At 45.4% G+C, this 26,300-nt stretch overlaps 1 protein-coding gene across 1 annotated transcript; it reads left to right on the top strand.

The window, feature by feature from the left end:
• Positions 1 to 3,708: 3,708 nt before the first annotated feature.
• Positions 3,709 to 26,292, top strand: LOC121556251. The gene is made up of 5 exons (XM_041870145.2): positions 3,709 to 3,966; positions 7,836 to 7,960; positions 24,277 to 25,750; positions 25,926 to 26,162; positions 26,239 to 26,292. Exons 1-4 carry the CDS (start codon positions 3,804 to 3,806, stop codon positions 25,955 to 25,957), a joined length of 1,794 nt encoding a protein of 597 aa, XP_041726079.2. The 5' UTR covers positions 3,709 to 3,803; the 3' UTR covers positions 25,958 to 26,162; positions 26,239 to 26,292.
• Positions 26,293 to 26,300: the final 8 nt, after the last annotated feature.

Below are 26,300 nucleotides of genomic sequence, written 5' to 3'. Positions count from 1 at the left end.
TTCTTGAACAGTGGGACCTTGCGGGCGATGCAGGATTTCAGTCCTTCACGGCGTAGTGTGTTACCAATTGTTTTCTTGGTGACTATGGTCCCAGCTGCCTTGAGATCATTGACAAGATCCTCCCGTGTAGTTCTGGGCTGATTCCTCACCGTTCTCATGATCATTGCAACTCCACGAGGTGAGATCTTGCATGGAGCCCCAGGCCGAGGGAGATTGACAGGTCTTTTGTGTTTCTTCCATTTGCGAATAATCGCACCAACTGTTGTCACTCACCAAACTGCTTGGCGATGGTCTTGTAGCCCATTCCAGCCTTGTGTAGGTCTACAATCTTGTCCCTGACATCCTTGGAGAACTCTTTGGTCTTGGCCATGGTGGAGAGTTTGGAATCTGATTGATTGATTGCTTCTGTGGACAGGTGTCTTTTATACAGGTAACAAGCTGAGATTAGGAGCACTCCCTTTAAGAGTGTGCTCCTAATCTCAGCTCGTAACCTGTATAAAAGACACCTGGGAGCCAGAAATCTTTCTGATTGAGAGGGGGTCAAATATGTATTTTCCCTCATTAAAATGCAAATCAATTTATAACATTTTTGACATGCGTTTTTCTGGATTTTTTTGTTGTTATTCTGTCCCTCACTATTCAAATAAACCTACCATTAAAATTATAGACTGATCATTTCTTTGTCAGTGGGCAAACGTACAAAATCAGCAGGGGATCAAATACTTTTTTCCCTCACTGTATATATAAACAAATATTTAGTATATATATTTTTTCTTTTTTCATAGTTTTGTAAAAAATCAAGGGATATTGTGACAAATAGGGCTGTGGCAGTCATGAAATTTTGTCAGCCGGTTATTGTCATGCAAAAGACTGCTTGTCTCACTGTAATTGACAATTTATTAACGTAAAATTGTTTAGCATCTGGAGGCCTCCACTCTTACAAGCTGTATATAAGCCACTGATGTGCACTTTTGGAACATCTACATTTAAAAAGTCTAATAAATCAATTGAATATACATCGTAACAATAAACCTATTATTCATTTTAGGAAGGTCTAAATCAACATTATTATGTGAAGAGAATGTATTTCAGAAGAACAGTATATGAGTTGGCCCACTGTATGTTATCTGGCTATTTATTTATTTAACCTTTATTTAAACAGGGAGTCAAATTAAAGATTACAAATCTATTTTACAAGAGAGCCCTGTATACATTACAATTAAAACAGAATAATACAACAGCATACACATACACTACCATTCAAAAGTTTGGGGTCACTTAGAAATGTCCTTGTTTTTGAAAGAAGATCCATTTTTTTGTCCATTAAAATAACATCAAATTGATCAGAAATACAGTGTAGACATTGTTAATGTTGTAAATAGCTATTGTAGCTGGAAACAGCTGATTTTTAATGGAATATCTACATAGGTGTACAGAGGCCCATTATCAGCAACCATTAGTCCTGTGTTCCAATGGCACGTTGTGTTTGCTAATCCAAGTTAATCATTTTAAAAGGCTAATTGATCATTAGAAAACCCTTTTGCAATAATGTTAGCACAGCTTAAAATTGTTGTGCTGATTAAAGAAGCAATAAAACTGAGGGGGGGAAGGGTGCTCCCAACACTCTGGCAGATACGACGTAGGCTCCAGCTGGGGGGGCCTGGAGCTACAAAGATCTGTTGAATAGCTGGGCCACCTTCGGGACGTAGTGGTGGGTCCAATGGTCCCGTGGAGGTGGTGAACAATCAGGCCTGGAGGGCCTGGAGTAGTGCCTCTCAGGGGAGTACCGGCAGTGCTGGTGCTCCCGTGACGGTGACGATGTCTCTAGCCGGGGAGGCCTAGAGCGGTGGTGGTCAGGAGAGTAGTGGAGGTACCGGTGCTCCCGCGGCGGTGACTCAGGCCGGGAGGACATAGAGTACGCCCTTCTGATCTCTTGCTGCTCATGATGCAGGTACTCGTATTCCCTCATCAGCTCCCAACTGGTAAGGGTGTGGTCACTCCCTGACCACTTAGGATGCCTGGAGCTGGGCTGGTAGTCTATTAGATGAGAGAGGTGTGTAGGGCCTCGCAACTCATCTTCCTCAGGTGTATGACGGCTTCGTGGTGCGGTGTGGGCTGAGGTGGGTGGTGACAGGCGTTTCATATGTCTTAGGGATGCAGGAAAACTCGTCTGCATCTTGGGGCGTGGAAACAACTCCTTTTCTGGGTACTCCAGCATCTCAACTATAGCAAATCAGATTCCGGCAATACGAAGGACCATGTAAAGACTATTGGTCGCTAAATCCGGAGAAATGATGGACCATGTAAAAAACTGTTGGTCACTAAATCCGGCTAGAAGCCTGGTATGCCCTCACCGGTCTAAGCGATTGGCTGTGAATGCCCTCACCCGCTATATTCTTATAACTGATTGGTTTGGTTCTGTCCTCTATAGTGCTCTCCGATTAGAACATGATGTTGAGGCCCATCACTGTACTCTTGATAGTCACCACCACACACACACAGACACATCTGTTTCCATTTGAAGATGTTTACATGATTTCGGTAATTCCGAATGACTTGGAATCTTATTGTTGTGGTTCTATAAGACAAAGATAAGCACACATGTAAACAGTATTAGTTCAGGTTTATAACTATGCAATATACATATATGTACATGAATAAATGGCAAATGGCATTACACTTACAACATGTCTATAAAAGGCTATAAACACAGCATCAATTTAAACGTAAACTTAAGCATTCACCTCTTGGAGAGAGAGAGAAACGAATTACTTGGATTGATAAAGGGTAAAGATGTATGGCACTCTCCAGCCTAGTGTGAGAATCTGCCAGACTCCTAGAACTGTCTGGGATAACTCTAGAAGCTCGCCCATGGCAGCGCAATAAAACACCTTAATAAAGGCTACTATATAAAACTCTGTGGTAGCGTGTGCATGCAAAAGATTATGTTTACCAATACAACAATTGAGGTGAGGGATAACTGAGGTAGGCTGAGCAGCCAAACTAACGGGACTTAAGGGAAAATGAAGGGACTGTGAGGGGAAGTTAGGTACAGAGGAGTGGAGCAGGACAGACTTTTTTACAGTCCCTAAACAAGATCAATAGGGGAGCTTTTGAGCTGCATGTCTCAATGTCTTCACTGTTCTTTTATGTGCAATGATGCACCTGGCCTTTCCGCTGGCCTATCAGCTATTCCTATTTGTTCTTGTGTTTCATATAAAAAATGTATGCAGCTTTGATCGCTTTTATGTGTGGTATGATTGCTAGTTAGCCTGGCTATGTGAAAGTGAAACTTAAGCTTATACCATATTTCATTGTTGCATATGTCTGACATACATTCTGATTGAATAGAAAGTTTAAATATTATTGTATTATCCAAGTGTAGGCCTATTCAAATAATAAATATTAATCAAAAAGTCCATAGACTAAAAATATATATTTAAAAAATCAACTTTCAATTATGAGCAGACTTTCACTTAAGAACCGAGTAGGCTATGGTAAAAAGAAAAGGCACTCAATATCCGATCACTTAACCTAAACATTTTCATACCTTTTTGGTCTATGTAACCCATAACAATTAGCATATTGCAGATCTGGATAGAGGGCAGGATAGACAGTTAGACTGCATGTAAACCAGGGAAAAAACGCACTAACCTCCCCTGTGCCCTTTAAAAACCACACACCCCGCCCCAAAGCAAATAAAAACGTTTGACAACGCTCCCCCATTTCTTTGTTTCCTTATTCTCCTCGATCGACTTACTTGTCTTTCTAAACGACAAGTAATAGTCAGGCTACTTTATAATATGGAATACCCTGTTTTCTTCGAGTGCCAGACTCTGGACACATCACAGAAAGAGAAGATCAAAAAGTACTTTGAAATTCGCCGTAAATCCGGTGGCGGAGATTGTGGACCAGTAGAATCAGTTGGTGACAACGTTTACAAGATCGCGTTTATTGACCAGAAAGGTATGAAAATGTTTCGTCGAAGTGATCGGATATTGAGTGCCTTTTTTACCATATAGCCTACTCGAAATTTGGTTTATAGTGAAAGCCGGTTCACAATTTCATTTCATAATTGTTTTATTTATTCTATGTCCTATTTGATTAATATGTATTCTTTGAATAGGCCTACACTTGGATAAAACAATAATATTCAAGCTTTCTATGAGGATATGTTAAATCATTATGTTATGCAACAAATATATATGGTGTAGTCTTAAGTTTCACTTTCACATAGACAGGATGCAGACAGACATGTATAAATACATTCCTTAGGCATTTCATTAGGCTATATTGATTAATTCAGCAGTACTTTATCAATCAAAGACGTTTTAATAACTTTTAAGATTAATTAAGAACGTTATAGATGTACATACAGTATATGACTTTATAGATCATATCACAACTCCTCTAGTTTATGCCGTAGGCGCCTGACTTTGTAGGTGCAAATTGTTTTAGAATTTTAAAAACCATTTATTGCAATTCTATTCACAGGGGGAATCCATATTAATGAACAGAACACACAACTATTTTTCTTAGGTTTTGCCACAATATATGATATTCAAAATGTGTTTTAATGACTAGATCACCATTCTACTCCCTTCCCTGAAAAACCCACCCATAGTGGTTAAATGTCAGGTCTGAAACCCTACCAACTCTGTAACACACAAATATCCTGCTTCTCTCCTGACAATCCCACACACAGTGATCGATTGACAGGCCAAACTGCTATGAATATGGCCAGAATAACCCATGACAATTAGTAAATTAAATCGACATACACACACATAACAGTTTGGACTGTCAATCGATTAGCCATAGTGACTTCCGACTAATTATGATTGATTAAGATATTTGACAACAAATGGTGAAAAAACAGAAATATCATCAAAAGTATTAGGAATAACAAAAGTGTCTTAGCAAGCACTTTACTTGACCGTTATGCTTTTCCTCCAACATTTACTTTTTTACGGCACAATTGTTTGAAGCACTGTCACAGTTTCCCCATGAATTTTAATTACGTGGCTCAGCAGCACAGTACAGTACCTTCGGAAAGTATTCAGACCCCTTGACCTTTTCCACATTTTGTTACGTTACAGCCTTATTCTAATATGGATTAAATACATAAAACATCCTCAGCAATCTACACACAATACCACATCATGACAAAGCAAAAAAAGGTTTTTAGAAATGTTTGCACAATTATTAAAAATAACTTTACATAAGTATTCAGAACCTTTGCTATGAGACTCGAAATTGAGCTCAGGTGCATCCTGTTTCCATTGATCCTCCTTGAGATGTTTCTACAACTTGATTGGAGTCCACCTGTGGTAAATTAAATTGATTGGACATGATTTGGAAAGGCACACACCTGTCTATATAAGGTCCTACAGTTGACAGTGCATGTCAGAGCAAAAAACAAGCCATGAGGTCAAAGGAATTGTTAATAGAGCTCAGTGTCTAGGCACAGATCTGGGGAAGGGTACCAAAAAATTTCTGCAGCATTGAAGGTCACCAAGAACCACCAAGACTCTTCCTAGAGCTCGCTGCCCGGCCAAACTGAGCAATCGGGGGAGAAGGGCCTTGGTCAGGTAGGTGACCAAGAACCTGATGGTCACTCTGACAGAGCTCTAGAGTTCCTCTTTGGGGTATGGGAGAACATTCCAGATGGATAACCATCTCTGCAGCACTCCACCAATCAGGCCTTTATTGTAGAGTGGCCAGACGGAAGCCACTCCTCGGTAAAAGGCACATGACAGCCCGCTTGGAGTTTGCCAAAAGGCACCAAAAGGACTCTCAGACCATGAGAAACCAGATTCTATGGTCTGAAGAAACCAAGATTGAACTCTTTGGCCTGAACGCCAAGCATCACTTCTGGAGGAAACCTGGCACCATTCCTACAGTGAAGCATGGTGGTGGCAGCATCATGCTGTGGGGATGTTTTTCAGCGGCAGGGAGTGGGATACACTCAGGATCGAATGAAAGATGAACAGAGCAAAGTACAGAGAGATCCTTGATGGAAACCTGCTCCAGAGCACTCAGGACCTCAGACTGGGGCGAAGGTTCACCTTCCAACAGGACAATGACCCTAAGCACACAGCCAAGACAACACAGGAGTGGCTTCGGGACAAGTCTCTGAATGGCCAGCCACAGCCCGGACTTGAACATGATCGAACATCTCTGGAGAGACCTGTTTTTGCTTTGTCATTATGGTGTATTGTATGTAGATTGATGAGGGGGAAAAAAACAATTTAATCAATTTTAGAATAAGGCTGTAACGTAACAAATTGTGGAAAAAGTCAAGGGGTCTGAATACTTTCCGAAGGCACTGTATTATTAAGCCTAGTGATTATTTCTTATTATCTACTTGATAGCTACTCATAGAGCTCAACAGCTTGTAGTCCCAAAACCCGGAAATGAGTTACTTCTGGTTCTTTCAACCATTCCTATGGGGAAAATAAATTGAGAAAGAATAGGGTTTTGGTATGAATGCTGAAAATAAGGTCTGAGGTTAACACAGGCTTAAGAGGCCTTATACGTTTTGTTCTATAGTATGAGATAATATCAGTCAGTTAACATGACCATTTTGAATTATGAACTCTTTAGTGTGCTTTATGAGCTTTTTTTGATTACATAAATGCTTCAAGATTCACAAAAACTCAATTAATTTCCCCATAGGCTTTGTCCAACGAACTATGGTGGATTTAGTGCCTACCTGCAGTTTTCTGCAAAGGTGCAACCTTTGGTAGGCTGATGGAAGGCTACTCAGACTTATTGGGAGAATCTCAATTGCATACTCCTCGCGTCCTCTCTCCCCACCTAATTTAAAAAAACTCATAAGACATAAAATAACAATACAAATGTAACAACAAAATAGATAAAACAAATATTTTGCAGGTGCCTTTTCATTTTAAACACCAGCGGTGCAACCAATGATATTGGAAGATATAGAAATGAATTTAGTATTGTCTACATTCGTTTTTGACACTTTTATTCTATTATATAAATAAATAATGCATACTTTTAAATTATATTATGTGAGCTAAAAAGAAAAAAAAGAAGAAGAAGTATATAAAAACAGTTTCCTTAAAGTATATTTTTAGAGAGTACTAATGTTCCTGTCCCCACTACAACAACAACAATACTTAAATACATGTAATTTTGTCCTTGAAACATTTAATTGAAATACTGTAGAATTCCATGTATTCCTATGGAGGACTGCTCGTACTGGGGAATGCCAATATGGCCGACTGGTGGCTTCAAAGCCTCTCAATGGCCAACACATAGGATCAGTAATCCAGGGGTTATATACATCATTGTGTGCAACTAGTACAGAAAGCACTGAACCAAAACAGTGGTGTGGGAGCAAAGCAAAACTTTCTAGTGGGTAAAACTATTCACCTTGAGGAGACGTGGGGAGGGGGTGCAAAATGCAATCTGTTAATTATTATATAATATATAAAATGGACATATATATTTTAATACAGACTAGCTCAAAACATGACTAATCATTGAAAACGACAAATTACCCAATGGATCATATAATACTTTTCTGTTAAGAAAGTGGGGGTGCAGAAACATATGTTTGCAACCTATTTTGAAAGTGGGGAAGCAGCTGCTACGTTTGCTCCATTGCTCAGGCGTCTATGGCCTATGCCTCTAACTCTTCAAGGTCTGGACTAAATGCAAAATGATTCATAAATACAGTAAAACGTATAATTATTGTTATTATTGTTGTTATTGTTGTTATTATTACTACTACTACTACTACTACTACTACTACATTACAACTACAAAAACAACAACAACTTAATATGACTCTGTAATTATTCCAGTACAGGAGAGGGTACTTCAGAAACCTAATCATGTGTTGGAGATGCCTGGAGGACCTCTCTCCCTCACTCTGAGAGGCAGCCTGGAGCCTCCACCCACAACAACCTCTCCAGTCAGCAGTCAGGAGGTGAGGCCAGACTAAACAGACACACCTACACAGTACACGCTGAGTCCCATATCCTGTTAGAAATGACATTTATCTTCCATAGTAAGAGGTTGTTACGTGAATTATTTAACAAACTATTTTAGTGTCTCTGTGCGTCTCCCAAAAGGTTGTAAGTCTTTTGGGATTTAAGTAACGGCCAGAGTCCCGGTCTGCATAGTCAGAGATATTTATTCATTGAGAATTCTGCCATCACAATTTCAGAGTCCATCTTTTATACTCATACGTCATACAAAAAAATCCCTCCCCTCTGTAGGCGGGCTGTATTTTTCCACTCTAAAACTGCTCTACTGACCATCAGTTCACACACACACACATATACACACATGCATGCACACATACACACACACACACACACACACACATACCCTACTCCCTGCATTACTCAGTTATTGCCATTCTCACAATATTCTGCACCATGTTTTCATAACAGTTTCTCCCCTCCCTAAATTGGGAGGCCTCTTTATCTTAGTTTATCAGTTGTCTTTGTTGTCTGGCCTAGCTCTTACTCACATTGCTAAATAGTGGCTCAATGCCATAGCCTTTACTGGTCCTACACTCACACATTTCTAACACATTATACACAGTTTCAGGGTGTAATAATTAGTCATTAATAATTAATCTATCAATTCCACCCTTTGACTAAATATTACACACATACAAAATATATGTTGTTATAGAAATGAATCACACTCATTGAAGTATATAAGTTGGTTTGCATATAAAAACATTACAGGTTCATCAGGGTTACCCCATGATTAAAAGCGTAACGTTACTTTTTAGCAATGGTAACTAGTACATCATACTTAAAACGAGACTTTAATACACAAAAGATCATTACAATAACTTTTAAACTAGAGATTTATAGTTCTAGGAAAACATCCAGTCTCAAACTGGATCGTCGTCGTCCTCCACCAAGGCTGGTAGGTCATAACCTTCATTCCTTAGGTCAGAGTCCGGGATTGGGCCGTATCTCACCATATGTTGGGAAACCGCCTTCTCCATCGCCTTGCTCACCAACCCTCGGACACAGGGAATAAGACAACATCCACAAAGAACAAGTATACCCATAGAAGCTATAACTTCACCCAGAATAGTTACAACAATAGTTTTCCATTTACCAAATATGTTATCAAACCAACCGTTCAGTTAACTATCAATACTAGAGTTCTCAGCCAGTTCGTTCGCCAGCGTGGTTAGTCCCTGAAGCGCTTTGGTCACGGACCCGTCCGGTGCTGTATTGTTTGGGGATGAAAGTACAGCACATAGATCCAAACAGAACACAAACTCCGCCCCGCTCAGCCAAAAGCATATCTAAAGCTATTCTATTCTGCCATGCCATTAAGCTAGTTGCCGCTGTCTGCTCAGCTAATCCCTTTATTGCATCACGAGTGTGGTTTATAAATCTTTGCTGGTTATAGTTGTCACGATCGTCGAAAGGAGTGGACCAATGCGCAGCGTGGAATGCGAACATCTTTTATTTATATTTCACCACACAAACAAAAACAACAAAACGATACGTGAAGTCCTTGGGTACATACACAAACCAACACGGAACAAGATCCCACAATACACTGTGCCAAACAGGCTGCCTAAGTATGGTTCCCAATCAGAGACAACAAGCAACAGCTGATTCTCGTTGCCTCTGATTGAGAACCACCCCGGCCAACATAGATACACATGAACTAGAAACTGAAACAAGGAACACAAAACATAGACTCTACACACCCTGGCTCAACATAAAAGAGTCCCTAGAGCCAGGGCGTGACAATAGTACATATAATTTATCCAATCTACGCTTTTATTAATTGTTGACCACCAGAAAAGACTTGATTCAAACCCAGCTGCGATCTGATTCCTAGCTTTGAATTCTTCTGGAACCCCTCGAGGTACTCCTATCCCATCAATATATATCCTTTCATCAAAGGATCCCAGGAGGAGGTCCTACTTTCTACGCGACAACTCACCATTGTTTGCGTATGTAGGTGAGTTCACAATCTGTTATCACCACACAACCACCAGATGTCAGCACGGGCCTGGTTTTGGCTCCTAAAAGCCTCCGGCTGCAACAAAGAGGAGAGATTAGTCATGGTCTCTTTAGTTGTGACATTCTCTGTGTGGGAGCAGGAGCTAAGATGCCCTACCCTGTATCCTATCTTACTAGTCCTAGAAAAACAATAAGAATCCCCTGACTTCAAATGGAGGCAACCTAGGTCGGGGTGACTTTGTTATCGGGGGATACAGATAGTGCAAGTTACTACAAGACTCCATCACCACATTCCCAGGTGGCTTGAACAATTTAATCATGGAGGATAAACCTGACAGAGAGTTAAAGCCTGTCAAGGGGAACGGAGTAGTTGTTAACCTTGGTTTGGCTGTCCCACAGGCATAACAGTCCTCTTTAGACATAGTTCTTGCCATATACTGAATCCATTCCAACCACAGGTCAAGATTTCTACACCCCGTCTCCACCTGTACTACTTCCTTCAGGTCTATAGTTTGCACTATCTTCACCACAGCCCCGGTCTCAGTACCTCCCTCAGAGAGGTTTACTCTATAGGGTGCCCCAGTTGAAGAGGATATCTCACTTGTTCAGGTCTGTAACCTGTTTTAGCGTAATTCAGACTTTCAGACAGTACCTACCCTTATATGGGTCGCACTGCCATTTTCTGGTAATTCCCTGCTTTCACAATACTACAACTGTCCCTAAACTGTGTATGGAGATTGACATATCCCCCCCCGCTTGGTATGAGCAACTACATAGTCCCAGGATGTACATGGTGACATACATATGGTGATGTCCTTCCCTAAAGTCCCTAGTACTTCCCCTTTCCCTACGTCTAGCTGTCTCCTATGCCTTCGTAGACTGTGCTCAGGTATTATTTTATCAACTTGTGTTAGGTTAACTACTACTTCTGGCTGATCAGGAGGGCCTGAGTGTGTTAGGAATATGGCCCCCACAATCAGACAGCTACCTACCGTCAGGAGACCTGTGAATCCCCACCCTCGCCCTGAGAACATGTCAGACGCCAGAGGCCAACCCATTGCTTCACCTTCTATCGAACTCACACAGGGATGATCAGACAGGGTAAGGGAATCTTCGTTAAGGAGCCAACCCCCGAGCCCTAATGGTGATCGGTTCTTTCTCCTAACTCTGTGTTTGTTCGTCAGGTGTAACTGGGTTTACCTTTTTGCAGTGTGTGACATGCACCCAGATGGATCTCTCAGCTATTCTGCTGGCAAAGGCAGTAACCAATAGGACTTGGTAGGGCCCTTCCCAACAGGCCTGCTTCCAGTTTTTCTTCTTTTAGGGACTGGATGCTCACCAGTCTCCTGGTTAGATAGAGTGGGTCACCTTCTCCTTTAGTTCACCTGTGGGGAACAAAACCTCTGACATACGGGTGTGGTTAATAAATTATCTTCTCACGTGTTCTGCTAGGGTGCTCTCTAGTTCTATGTCTGCCTGTCTGGTCCTGCCAACTGTGGCATTCTGTAAGGTCTTCCAAACACTTTCTCAAAGGGGGATAACCCATCTTTATCTGGGGTTACTCTAAATTTCTTTCCTTCACTCCGTGATAACTCTATAAAATCCATTTCCAATTGTTGGAAACGGTACTTAGCCGGAGGATACTCACCCTGAGGTGCCCTTTGTCTGCCCTGGTGATTATTTTGAGCACAGATAACACATCTTGAACAAAAGTCTTTTTTTGTTATTATTATTATTTTTTAATAATTAGTAATCCCATGTGCAACAAAGTGTTGTCTAATCTGTTCTACCATCCATCCCTCCTTTTGACACATGTCACTGCCCATGTGTCAATATTACCACCTACCTAAACAATCACTTAGGTAATATTGGTAATTTATCATCCAATTGCCATCCCTTAGTTTATTTTACCAATAAATAAAAATATCTTAAAGTCCTCCTCTCATGCCTTTAGAATTTACCAGTGTGGATGATTAATTAACACCAGAAAGTTAAAACAGAGTTCAGAGGCAATTGAAATTCCATCCCATAGTATACCAAACATTACCATTATTCTAAATATTTACAGTAACTACACGGTTCCTCACATTCTCTAGCAAAATGTCCCGTTTTGTCACAATTGTAACACTTCCACTCACTCCTGTCTCCACTATTACCATTTCCTTCTTGTCTGTCTTTGCTACCGTAACCTCTCTTCTCTCCTAGGTATTGACTAATAGTCTCACTGTCTCTAATTCAACACAAAACCCCATCATCAAATGTACTCCCAGCAGAACTGAAAAAAACAAAACAGACTGTGATTTCCAGGACACTGCACCTTTGTTTCTGGCCTCACTATCTCCCCCGGGAATTGGCCCTCCCTCAAGGTCCCTCCCAATCTGCTCTTGGTAAACTGCAAACCTTTTATTGCTTCTGGTTTCATAGGGTATTGCTTCTGATATGGCCTATGATTAGATTTGGGTATCACCTGTACTGGAATTACCCCCTTTTATTAATCCTATGTCTGCTGGACCCCGGGACCACAAATGCTCTGGAACTTCTTTTAAGTCTGACTCCTGTTGTTCTGTCAACAGGTATTCCTCTCTCCTCAGCATCTGCTATTCTCATCTAAATGTACTATCTGTGGATGGGCTGTGTTGATCGCCACTCACAATATTGACCCAATCAGTGATCCTCTTACCCTTGGATACCCACTGGCCCATGTCTTTCCAGTCCTCTGCTGGCTCCTTTGCTAGGGACACATGTGGGCTCCATCTTTCCCTGAACTTTGGGGCCCTAGTTCCACCTCCACTGCTGCGTGGGTGTTGTCATAGTGAAACCATTTCAAGGCTATAGTCCTTTCTGTGGTTTTAAATAATGCTTCCTCATAGATTGCATCTGGACCTGGGTGTTTGTTATACCAGAGAGTACAGTGTAGGTCATCGGGGGACATTTTAGTGGGGCCTGGTACTACATCATCAGCAAGTTCCATCAAGGTTCGGGGAATATCAGTTATTCCCCCCCTTAACAAATCTTGCCTATACCAATAACATGGCTCCCCTTCCCCACAGACCACCATATTGTCTCTGACTATGTGTACTTTCATTCCCCTCTCATTCGGACACAGCTTAGATATCAGGATGGGAATGGTTGCCTCTCATCCTGATTGGTCATGTTTTAGGGTTTGTCACGAGTTACAAAGCCAGAACCCAGAAGCAGACCAGGACAAGGTAAGTTGAAACGAAGGTGAGTGTTTATTTACAAAGTCAAGAGTGATGCTGAATAATCCAGGGAACAGAGCGGGCGGCGTTGATTAGTTGTTGGGGGTGCAGTGGTTGATCCAATCATGGCTCGGCAGCCGCCGACCACCAGGCAGAGGTTGGATGAAGGTTCCGGACGAGTGACTGCAGATGGAACAAAACGGAGGTAAGTAAACAACAAACCAACAAGGTGCAAAACAACAAAACTAACGCTAGAAGCTCTAAGACTGATACTCTGGTAAACCTACTGTTCATGGCTAACGATCCGGCAGGGAATGGATGTTAGGCCAGAGCCTAAGAAGGGTGATGATCAGGACCAGGTGTGCAGATTGCTGATGGGATGCAGGTGCGGAACTCAAGAGAGCTCCCCGGAGCGTTCCAGAACCCTCGGGAAACTGGAGATCACGAGCAGAAAAACTAGTCCACAGACAGGACCCGACTCAGACTGCCGGGATCGTTACAGTACCCCCCCTCCGACGAACGCCACCGGGCGGACTCCCCCGGAGCGCCAGGATGGAGGCGGTAGAAGTCACGAATGAGGTCAGCATCTAGGATCTGTCGCCGCGGAATCCAACTCCTCTCTTCAGGACCATACCCCTCCCAGTCCACGAGATACTGGAAACCCCGGCCCCGCCGTCTGGAATCCATGATGCGCCGCACCGTGTAGGCAGGACCACCTCCGATCATCCGAGGAGGAGGAGGAGGAGCGGAGGAGGCAACAGAGGACTGAGGAAAACAGGCTTGAGGCAGGAGACATGAAAGGTGGGATGGACTCTGAGCGTCCTCGGTAGTTTGAGTCGAACTGCCACTGGATTGATCACCTTCTCCACCACAAACGGACCAATGAACTTCGGTAACAACTTCCTAGACTCAGTCCGTAAAGGGAAGATCCCGTGTGGCCAACCAGACCCTATCTCCGATGGTATAGGTGGGAGCGGGGATCCGGCGACGATTCGCCTGGAGCTGATACCGGTCCGAAACTCTAAGGAGTGCCTTTCTGGCCCGATGCCAGGTCCGGTGGCAACGACGAATATGGGCCTGAACAGAAGGCACTGAGAGCTCCTTCTCCTGAGAAGGGAACAAGGGAGGTTGGTAGCCATACAGGCACTGGAAGGGAGACATCCCAGTGGCAGATGTAGGGAGAGTATTGTGGGCATACTCAACCCAAGGCAACTGAGAGACCCAGGAGGTGGGGTTGGAAGAGGCCAGGCAGCGTAGCGTGGATTCCATCTTCTGGTTGGCTCTCTCCGCCTGACCATTAGATTGGGGGTGAAAACCAGATGTGAGACTGACTGTAGCTCCAATGGCCAAACAGAAGGACTTCCAGACAGCAGAGGTAAACCGAGGGCCACGGTCGGAAACGATATCACTGGGCAACCCGTGGACCCTGAAAACCTCCTAACCAGGATCTCGGACGTCTCCGAGGCAGAGGAAGCTTGGCAATTGGCACAAAGTGGGCGAACTTGCTGAATCTGTCCACGATAGTCAGAACGACCGTGTTCCCCTCAGAAGCGGGCAACCCAGTGACAAAGTCCAGGGCCAGATGCGACCATGGTCGCCGGGAATAGGAAGGGGGTGAAGTAGTCCAGAGCTGGTCCGATTGGTACTCTTATTCTGCGCACACACTGGACAGGCAGCAACATAACCCCGAGTATCCTCGGCCATGGCAGGCCACCAAAACGCTCTGCGAAGAAACGCCATCGTCCGAGCCACGCCAGGGTGACAAGCCATCTTGCTGGCGTGGGACCATTTGAGGACCGCAGGACGAACCGACTCAGGCACAAACAACCGACCGGGTGGACCGTTACCGGACCGGGCTGCGTCCCGAAGGGCCGCCATCACCTCCTCCTCAATCTTCCACCTAACAGCTCCCACGACGCAGTTCCGGGGGAGAATTGTCTCGGTCTTGGACCCACTCTCCTCCGTCTTGGAGAACATCCGAGACAAGGCGTCTGCCTTGCCGTTCTTAGATCCAGGTCGGAACGTCAGGGAAAAATTGAATCGTCCGAAAAACAACGACCACCTGGCCTGACGGGAGTTGAGACGTCTAGCCGATTGCACGTAAGCAAGATTCTTGTGGTCAGTCCAGACAATAAACGGTTGCTCCGCCCCTCCAACCAGTGGCGCCACTCCTCCAAGGCAAGTTTCACCGCGAGAAGCTCCCGGTTACCCACATCGTAATTCCTCTCCGCAGGCGAAAGGCGACGAGAGTAGTAGGCGCAGGGATGGAGTTTACTGTCCGTGGAGCATCGCTCTGCGACAGGATGGCGCCAACTCCCACATCAGACGCGGCTCCACTTCAACGACGAACTGACGGGCCGTGTCCGGTTGAGAGAGAATCGGTGCGTTGGTGACTCGCCTCTTCAAATCCAGAAACGCTCGATCCGCCTCCGGATTCCACTTGAAGCTCCTGATACTGGAAGTCAAGGCAGTTAACGGAGCGGCCACACGGCTGTAATCCCGGATGAATCTGCGGTAGAAATTCGCAAACCCCAAAAATCTCTGGAGCTGCAATCTCGCACCGGGCTGGGCCCATTCCAGAACCGCTCTAACCTTCTCCTGGTCCATCCTAATCTCCCCCTGGAGATGATGTACCCGAGAAAGGATGTCGTGTGGGCGTGAAACTCGCACTTCTCGGCCTTCACGAACAGGCGATTCTCCAACAATCGCTGCAGAACCTGCCGGACATGCTGGACGTGGTCGGAAGGTTCCTTCGAGAAGATCAGAATGTCATCCAGGTAAACAAACACAAAGAGACCGATCATATCTCTCAGGACGCCGTTCACCATACTCTGGAATACCGCTGGAGCATTGGTCAGTCCAAACGGCATCACCTGATACTCGAAGTGACCCATCGGTGTATTGAAACCCGTCAACCACTCGTCTCCCTCTCTGATCCGGACCATGTGATACGCATTGCGTAGGTCTAGCTTGGTGAACACCGTAGCACCCTGTAAGGAGTCGAAGGCAGAACTCATCAAGGGCAGGGGATACTTGTTCTTGACCGTGATGTCATTCAACCCCCGATAATCAATACACGGTCGAAGAGAGCCATCCTTCTTACCCACAAAGAAGAATCCTGCCCCCAGGGGTGATGACGAGGGACGAACGAGACCAGCAGCTAGGGGACTCCTTGATGTAGGTCTCCAAAGCCTCACGTTCAGGGCGGGAGATACTGTATAACCTTCCCTTGGGGTAGACAGCTCCAGGGAACAGGTTGATGGCACAATCATATGGTCGGGTGGGGAGGGAGTGACAGAGCCTTCTGCTTACTGAACACTTCCCCCAAATCGTGATATGTCTCGGGAACCAGGGACAAATCTGGGGTTTAGCCTCAATCACCTGACTGGGAACCGAATGGGGACAGGCAGTCTTGAGACAGTTAGCATGACAATCAAGGCTCCAACTCGTTACCTTGCCCGTCACCCAATCGAACGTGGGATTGTGTTCCTTCAGCCAGGGGTATCCAAGGACCAGAGGAACATGGGAAGACGGCAGAATGAAGAATGAAATCATCTCCGAATGATTCCCCGACAACAGCATCTTAACCGGTTCAGTCCTCATCGTGATACGTGCCAGACTACTGCCGTTCAGAGTGGTCGCCTCAATGGCTTCCGGCAATTGCTCCTTGGAAAGCCCCCAGCTGTTCCACCAACTCGGCATCAAGAAAGCTTCCATCGGCACCTGAATCGATAAAAGCGTTAATCGCTAAGCTCTGATTCCTGTTCACAAGGGTAGCCGGGAAACGGGGTCTGACAGAGGTATTGAGAGGTCGAAACTGGCTCGCTAAAAGTCCTCCCAACTTTAGCGAGCCGCGCAGTTTGACGACCGCCGGGAACAGGTGGCGAGGTAATGTCCCGAACCACCACAGTAGAGGCAACAGTTAGTCCTACGTCTGAGTTGGCGTTCCTCCTTGGTTAACCCGTGCCGCCCTACTTGCATTGGTTCAGAATCGGAGACAGGACCTCTCCACTACTCCTGTGTGGTGGACGATGATCGACGTATTCTGGTCCAATCCCCGACCCGACTGGAACCTGAGAAGCTGATCGATTGGACGGACCCCATTGCTTCTCCCTCCTTCGCTCACGGACTCGATTATCCACCCGAATAGACAAGGCTACCAAGCTGTCCAGGTCACTAGGCTCCGGATAGGAGATCAACTCATCCTTGAGCTGCTCCGACAGACCCTGGTAAAAGGCCGCTTGCAGAGACTCCTCATTCCACCCACTCTCCACAGCCAACGTCTTGAACTCGATCACGAAGTCGGGCCACGCTGCGAGTTCCTTGGTGAAGCGAAAACAGGCGCCTAGCTGCGTCCCTTCCTCGGACGGAATGGTCGAAGAGCTTCCTCATCTCGGCCGTGAACCCCTGGTATGAAGCCATGCAGGGGTCTTGTCGTTCCCAAACGGCTGAAGCCCACTCCAGCGCTCGACCACGCAGCAACTCAATCACAAAGGCTATCCTAGCCTTGTCTGTGGCATAAGAGTAGGGCTGTAGATCGAACACTAACCCACACTGCATAAGGAAAGAACGGCATCTTCCCAGCTCCCCTCATATTTATCCGGCGTCGGAACCTTGGGCTCACGGAAGGACACAGCTCCAGACGCGGCAGGCGAGATGGGTGAAACCGGTAGTGGATCCTCCACCGAAACTTGCGCTGGTTCTGGACCTCCGTCAGACCGGTAGAAAGGTTCCGAACTGCCAACGCGATCTCCTGTAGCTCCGTGCTATGATGGCCCAACATCTTCTCCTGATGGGTAATGGCATGGCGAACAGAGTCCAGGTCCGCTGGGTTCATTACTGGCGGATCGTTCTGTCACGAGTTACAAAGCCAGAACCCAGAAGCAGACCAGGACAAGGTAAGTTGAAACGAAGGTGAGTGTTTATTTACAAAGTCAAGAGTGATGCTGAATAATCCAGGGAACAGAGCGGGCGGCGTTGATTAGTTGTTGGGGGTGCAGTGGTTGATCCAATCATGGCTCGGCAGCCGCCGACCACCAGGCAGAGGTTGGATGAAGGTTCCGGACGAGTGACTGCAGATGGAACAAACGGAGGTAAGTAAACAACAAACCAACAAGGTGCAAAACAACAAAACTAACGCTAGAAGCTCTAAGACTGATACTCTGGTAAACCTACTGTTCATGGCTAACGATCCGGCAGGGAATGGATGTTAGGCCAGAGCCTAAGAAGGGTGATGATCAGGACCAGGTGTGCAGATTGCTGATGGGATGCAGGTGCGGAACTCAAGAGAGCTCCCCGGAGCGTTCCAGAACCCTCGGGAAACTGGAGATCACGAGCAGAAAAACTAGTCCACAGACAGGACCCGACTCAGACTGCCGGGATCGTTACAGGGTTATTGGGGCTGATAACCTTTCAATAAATTGATGACCAGAGGCAGATCGCACTATGATTTTCTCCCCATCAATCCTGACTCCATCTGGCTTGTCTGTGGCACAGATTGCTGTCCTGCAGGCTCCCGTATCACAAAGGAATTTAATTGTCTTACCCATTACTCTCAATGTCAAATAAGGTTTCTGTTCCTGTTGAAGTGCTAAGTCAATAGTAGCCAATTCAAACACCTCACAATTTGGATCAAAGGGTTCCTTAGTCTTCCCCCCACTAGAGTCTACTATTTCTCCCTCAAGGACTAGTCACGCCTTATCTTCCTCTTCATCACGCTCAAAGCTGGGGGATGGACTTCTCTCTCGCTCTTCTCTCTTTTTCTCTTTTCTCTCTCCCGGTTTCCCTTCTTGCCCTCTCCTTTATGTTTGCAGCGGGAAAAGTTATGGCCTATCTTGCCACAGTATTTACACGGGGCCTCACATTCTTTGGCGAAGTGCCCTCCCTTGTTACAGTTAAAGCCCCCCCCCCCCCCCGTGGCCTTCACTCTTTCCTGCCTTATCTCCTCTCTCTCCTAAGTTTCTAGTTCTACCCGCCATCTCTCCCAGAGTGGCAATTAGGTACTCTGCATCTTCCTCTTCTTTCTTGGCTCTGTCCTGTCTGTCACTGCCTTATTGCCTGCGTCCGTAACGGGTCCGCGGTCAAACGACCACCCCTCATCACTGTCAAACGCTCCCTAAAACACTTTAGCGAGCAGGCCTTCCTAATTGACCTGGCCCAGGTATCCTGGATGGATATAGATCTCATTCCGTCAGTAGAGGATGCCTGGTTGTTCCTTAAAAGTAATTTCCTCTCAATCTTAAATAAACATGCCCCATTCAAAAAATACAGAACTAAGAACCGATATAGCCCCTGGTTCTCCTCAGACTTGACTGCCCTTGACCAGCACAAAAACATCCTGTGGCGTACAGCATTAGCATCAAATAGCCCCCGCGATATGCAACTTTTCAGGGAAGTTAGGAACCAATATACACAAGCAGTCAGGAAAGCAAAGGCTAACTTTTTCAAACAGAAATTTGCATCCTGTAGCACTAACTCCAAAAAGTTTTGGGACACTGTAAAGTCCATGGAGAATAAGAGCACTTCCTCCCAGCTGCCCACTGCACTGAGGCTAGGAAACACTATCACCACCGATAAATCTACAATAATCGAGAATTTCAACAAGCATTTTGCTACAGCTGGCCATGCTTTCCATCTGGCTACCACTAACCCGGCCACCAACTCTGCACCTCTGCTGCAACTTGCCCATGCCCCCCGCTTCTCCTTCACACAAATTCAGACAGCTGATGTTTTGAAAGCGCTGCAAAATCTGGACCCCTACAAATCAGCTGGGCTAGACAATCTGGACCCTTTCTTTCTAAAACTAGCCGCGAAAATTGTCGCAACCCCCTATTACTAGTCTGTTCAACCTCTCTTTCATAACGTCTGTGATCCCCAGAGATTGGAAAGCTGCTGCGGTCATCCCCCTCTTCAAAGGGGGTGACACTCTAGATCCAAACTGCTACAGACCTATATCCATCCTGCCCTGCCTTTCAAAGTATTTGAAAGCCAAGTTAACAAACAGATCACCGACCATTTCGAATACCACCGTACCTTCTCCGCTATGCAATCCGGTTCCGAGCTGGTCACGGGTGCACTTCAGCCACGCTCAAGGTCCTAAACGATATTATAACCGCGATTGATAATAGACAGTACTGTGCAGCCGTCTTCATCGACCTGTCCAAGGCTTTCGACTCTGTCAACCACCGCATTCTTATTGGCAGACTAAATAGCCTTGGTTTCTCAAATGACTGCCTCGCCTGGTTCACCAACTACTTCTCAGATAGAGTTCAGTGTGTCAAATCGGAGGGCCTGTTGGCTTACCTGGTTAAATAAAGGTGAAATAAAAAAATAAAAAAATAAAAAATTCTGCTCATGATGGATTGCATGTCTCTCTTTTTTTTATTTTTTTTATTTCACCTTTATTTAACCAGGTAAACCAGTTGAGAACAGGTTCTCATTTACAACTGCGACCTGGCCAAGATAAAGCAAAGCAGTGCAATAAAAACAACACAGAGTTACATATGGGGTAAAAAAACATAAAGTCAAAAATACAACAGAAAATATATATACAGTGTGTGCAAATGTAGCAAGTTATGGAGGTAAGGCAATAAATAGGCTATAGTGCAGAATAATTACAATAGTATTAACACTGGAATGCTAGATGTGCAAGAGATTATGTGCAAATAGAGATACTGGGGTGCAAAAGAGCAAAATAAATAACAATATAGGGATGAGGTTGTTGGGTGGGCTAATTTCAGATGGGCTGTGTACAGGTGCAGTGATCGGTAAGGTGCTCTGACAACTGATGCTTAAAGTTATTGAGGGAGATAAGAGTCTCCAGCTTCAGAGATTTTTGCAATTCGTTCCAGTCATTGGCAGCAGAGAACTGGAAGGAATGGCGGCCAAAGGAGGTGTTGGCTTTGGGAATGAGCAGTGAGATATTTCTGCTGGAGCGCAGACTACGGGTGGGTGCTGCTATGGTGACCAATGAGCTAAGATAAGGCGGGGATTTGCCTAGCAGTGATTTATAGATGGCCTGGAGTCAGTGGGTTTGACGACGAACATGTAGTGAGGACCAGCCAACAAGAGCGTACAGGTCACAGTGGTGGGTAGTGTATGGGGCTTTGGAGACAAAACGGATGGCACTGTGATAGACTACATCCAATTTGCTGAGTAGAGTGTTGGAGGCTATTTTGTAAATGACATCGCCGAAGTCAAGGATCGGTAGGATAGTCAGTTTTACGAGGGCATGTTTGGCAGCATGAGTGAAGGAGGCTTTGTTGCGAAATAGGAAGCCGATTCTAGATTTAACTTTGGATTGGAGATTCTTTATGAGTCTGGAAGTTGAGTTTACAGTCTAACCAGACACCTAGGTATTTGTAGTTGTCCACATACTCTAGGTCAGACCCGGTCGAGAGTGGTGACTCTAGTCGGGTGGGCGGGTGCCAGCAGCGTTCGATTGAAAAGCATGCATTTAGTTTTACTTAGTGTTTAAGAGCAGTTGGAGGCTACTGAAGGATTGTTGTATGGCATTGAAGCTCGTTTGGAGGTTTGTTAACACAGTGTCCAATGAAGGGCCAGATGTATACAAAATGGTGTCGTCTGCGTAGAGGTGGATCTGAGAGTCACCAGCAGCAAGAGCGACATCATTGATATACACGGAGAAAAGTGTCGGCCCAAGAATTGAACCCTGAGGCTATTACACAATTCAGTTATTTTCCCAACATACTCTCCGTGATCGGCCCATGGCAAAAGTGTCCTCTGGGCATCCCCTGAAACCCACTGCCCTCTAACGGCAGCCCAAACCTTACTATTCCTGTTTTGGGGTGGGTCATTCCTTCTACCGCTCTGGCCACGTCCTCTGTGTTCATGGCCTGTCTGCTAAATGGCATATTATTATTATTACTGTATACATCTAAGGTTGCTGGGGCCCCCTTTCATTCCCGCCAATAGATTAGGGAAGGCTATCAGTGGGTACTGGCCCCTCCTACTCTCTCTCTCTCTCACTGCTTATTTCTCCTTTACACACCTTATGTATCTGTTTAAGCATGGATTCGAGTTTATCTGCGTCTAGACATCCTCAAAACCATACCTCTCCCTCCACCTGGTTACATAATGGAGATTTCTTCTATCCCTGGATTCCATTTTAATTACATCAAGTATTTCTCGTCCCCAGTAAATTCTGGGACCTCTTGTGAGGATTTGCCCCCATGGTTGGTACTGTTAAAATCCCTTAGCCACCTCTTCTATATAACAAGTCAATTTAACAAGTAATTCAAAATAGCTTTAAACAACAACACCTGAATCACCCCTTCCTGTATATGTAATCTTGACTAGTCCCCAGAATTATCTCATACTTTTACAGAGGGATTTATCCCCACAATGCAATCTTGATAATTCCTGACAGTCCTCATACAACAGGAATGGGTTCTCCCTCTCTATACAACCACCTGGAATTATTCATAGATGTGACTTTTGAGCAAACATTAGGTCTCACACGTAAACAACCTTACATGATTATTGGTGTTATATCGGTAACCTGGAGTTTATAAGGCTCCAGAACGGATAGAGATACAGCAAAATCTACAGTTGTTTGTGACTTTTGACTTGACTAATATTCTATTTCTCACACATGCTATTTTAATTCCTTCTGGTGTACTTTTTGTATTTGTTTAACCCAGATTATTTGTTGACTGTTCAATAATCTCTTACAGGTTACATCCCATAGGTGTACTTTTAATAGTTCCTTCTATTTCAACACCGGGTAGTTTCTTTTGGTAATGGCCTATTACCGTGAATCATTACGGACCCACCAACAGGTTGACTAGTCCCCCAGAATTATCTCCTACTCTACGGAGGAGTCTATCCTCACAATGTAATCTTGATAATTCCTGACAGTCCCCTACATTTCACTTAAAATGGCTACGCATTGATCAATTTGCTACTTTTCAATATTTTAGCAAGTTCTCAAATCAATTTCACCAAGTAATGAATAAAGACTACTGACCTTATCCTTGCAGCCGAGATTCAATGTAGGTTTGGATTCCGTCACCGTCTCTGTCATTAATCAGGTGTCCTCTGGCCTGTTTTAACCCTTAATGTCAAAGGGCAGGACTTTCTATTTACGAATGTATAATTCGTCCGTCGACGGTTTTCAGAGTTACCTGGAATGACAGAAACAGGGTATTGGAGTCCGGCTCAGAAGGACCAAGCTGTTACGTGAATTATTTAACAAACTATTTTAGTGTCTCTGTGCGTCTCCCAAAAGGTTGTAAGTCTTTTGGGATTTAAGTAACGGCCAGAGTCCCGGTCTGCATAGTCAGAGATATTTATTCATTGAGAATTCTGCCATCACAATTTCAGAGTCCATCTTTATACTCATACGTCATACAAAAAAATCCCTCCCTCTGTAGGCGGGCTGTAGTTTTCCACTCTAAAACTGCTCTACTGACCATCAGTTCACACACACACACACATATACACACATGCATACACACAAACACACACACACACACACACACACATACCCTACTCCCTGCATTACTCAGTTATTGCTGTTCTCACAATATTCTGCACCATGTTTTCATAACAGTTTCTCCCCTCCCTAAATTGGGAGGCCTCTTTATCTTAGTTTCTCAGTTGTCTTTGTTGTCTGGCCTAATTCTTACTCACATTGCTAAATAGTGGCTCAATGCCATAGCCTTTACTGGTCCTACACTCACACATTTCTAACACATTATACACAGTTTCAGGGTGTAATAATTAGTCATTAATAATTAATCTATCAGAGGTCAAAATACACAGACGTCAATGCACTGTTGTTGTATTTGTACTGTTATCCCACACATGAATGTTTGCCAGTCTGTGAGTTATAAATGTGTGGTTTTGTAATATTGAGGAAAAAGTAGTTTTAACTAAATAAAATCATGTTAAAGTAAACAGAAAAATACCACCCCAGTCACTACAATGGAGAATCATCAGATATCCCAGAAAGCAGCTGGATTCAATAATATATCCATAAACCTATTTGAATAGAAAAATAATGACGTATGGTAATCAGTATCACAGTGGAATTACCCTGCAAATAACCTGCAATTGTTTTCCATCTCTAGATTCGCCACTCCCTCCCGGTGGAGACATTGCCACCTGGTGGTCAAGAACATGTACTTCATTGTCTGAGCTTATGTAAGCAGAAGATCAACACCATCTGTCGTCCGGGACAGGCCAAGCTCCGTCTTCTAGGGGAAGTGATAGAGAAGGATCTAGGTAAGGTTGTTCCAGGGGTGAGGGTGACGCGCCTTGACTCAGCTCAGATGGTGCTGGAGGGCTTCTCAAGTGAAGTCCGGATAGCCAGACAGTTGGTTCAAGATAAAATATCTACGGTGATGGAGCGGGTGGTGCCTGAGGTGTCCCTCCACCTCCTGTTCTTTCTGAGGAAGGAGTATGGGAGGCCTGAGCACCTGAGCAGCCTGCTGGGGTTTGAAGGCCAGGTGGAGGTAGAGCTGGGGGACACAGAGCTCCGTCTATTCGCCCTCTCCTCTGGGAAACTGGACCAGGCTGAGAAGGATCTGCTGGGTGAGTTTGGGGAGGAGAAGATTGACCTGCCCAACGGTGTCCTCCCAGCTGAACTGAAGTCCAATCTTGAGAAGAAGGTGAAGGAGATGAACCAGAGCAGCTGCCGGGTGGTGGCCAGGTACGGTCCTGGGTGTAGAGTGCAGCTGCTGGGCCACCTGAAGCAGGTTCAGGAGCTGAGGGAGGAGATCGGGGACTTTCTGATAGACCAGTCCAGTGGAAGAGTTGTGGGACGCCCTCAACAGAACCATGGTGGCGTAGTCGGTGAAGCGGGCGCCGGACCAAGATGTGAGGAGACGGTCGCAGCCACCAGCTATTGCCTCCAGGGAGGGCTGCGGGTATTGGTTTGTCAGGGTGACATCACCAAGGAACAGGCGGACGCACTGGTGAACGCAGCCAATGAGGATCTGGATCACGCTGGAGGTGTGGCTGCAGCTCTGAGCCGGGCTGGGGGGCCTGAGGTACAGCGGGCCAGCAGGGATCTGGTTAGGCAGATAGGGAGAGTACCCACAGGTACAGTGGTAGAGACTACAGGAGGGAATCTGCCTTGTAAGATGCTGCTGCATGCGGTGGGACCAGTAGGGGGAAGCGTAGGTGGGAATGAGCGCCCTCTGCTGGAGAAGACAGTAATGGCAGCCCTGGATCTGGCAGAGACCCTGGAGCTTCAGACCCTGGCCATGCCCTGCATCAGCTCAGGGATATTCGGCGTTCCTCTGAAGGTGTGCTCTGAGGCCATAGTCTCTGCAGTGAGGGACTTTGGGAGGGAACAGCACATCCTTACCAAGGTCACTCTGATTGATGTGAGTGGAGAGGCAGTGAAAGCCATGCAGGAGGCCTGTGATAGGCTGTTACAGGGTAAGAGGGAGTTTTCTGGTTGGGAGGGAGAGTCCAGCACCACCACTACCACTACACATGCTCCTCAGAGACACCACTTCTGCCTCCGCAAGGGAAGCAGCCGCTCCAGAGGTCTGTGTCCAGGTGGAGATCATCCAGGGAACCATAGAGAAGCAGCAGGTGAGAGAGAGACACTGACATGGCCACATTCTTGATTCAACAACATTCTGTGAATTATGTTGACTTCATACTGACTCAATGTTCCCATTCTCTTTTACACTTTCTCTTCCTTTTTCTGTTTCTGTCTTTATTTCTTTATCTCTTTCTTTCCTCTTCTCTGTGTGTCTCTCTGAAGGTGGATGCCCTGGTGTCCCCCATGGTTGGTAGTGACCCTCTCTCCTCCCGTGTTGGTAATGTCTTGTCGAAGGCAGCTGGACCGGGGCTGATGAAAGCGTTTCTGAGGGAATCAGGGGGACAGACTGCACCTGGTGACAACGTCCTGGTGTATGGACTGTCTGGTCTCAGCTCTGGCCGTGTCTTCTTCCTCAGCTGTGCACACTGGGACAACAACTCCCAAGGACCAGCAGTACAGGTGTGTCCCCTTGTGTGTGTGTGTGTGTTATGACATTTGAACCTCCATTAACCCTTAACCTTTGGTCCTCTCTCAGGCTCTGAGGCAGGGTGTGAGGAAAGTCCTGACCTCTTGTGAGAACCGGGGCTTCCTGCCCGT

This window comes from Coregonus clupeaformis, unplaced genomic scaffold (genome assembly GCF_020615455.1).
Source record: "Coregonus clupeaformis isolate EN_2021a unplaced genomic scaffold, ASM2061545v1 scaf0039, whole genome shotgun sequence".
NCBI classification, from domain to species: Eukaryota; Metazoa; Chordata; class Actinopteri; order Salmoniformes; family Salmonidae; genus Coregonus; species Coregonus clupeaformis.
This window is presented reverse-complemented; position numbering and strand designations above follow the sequence as displayed.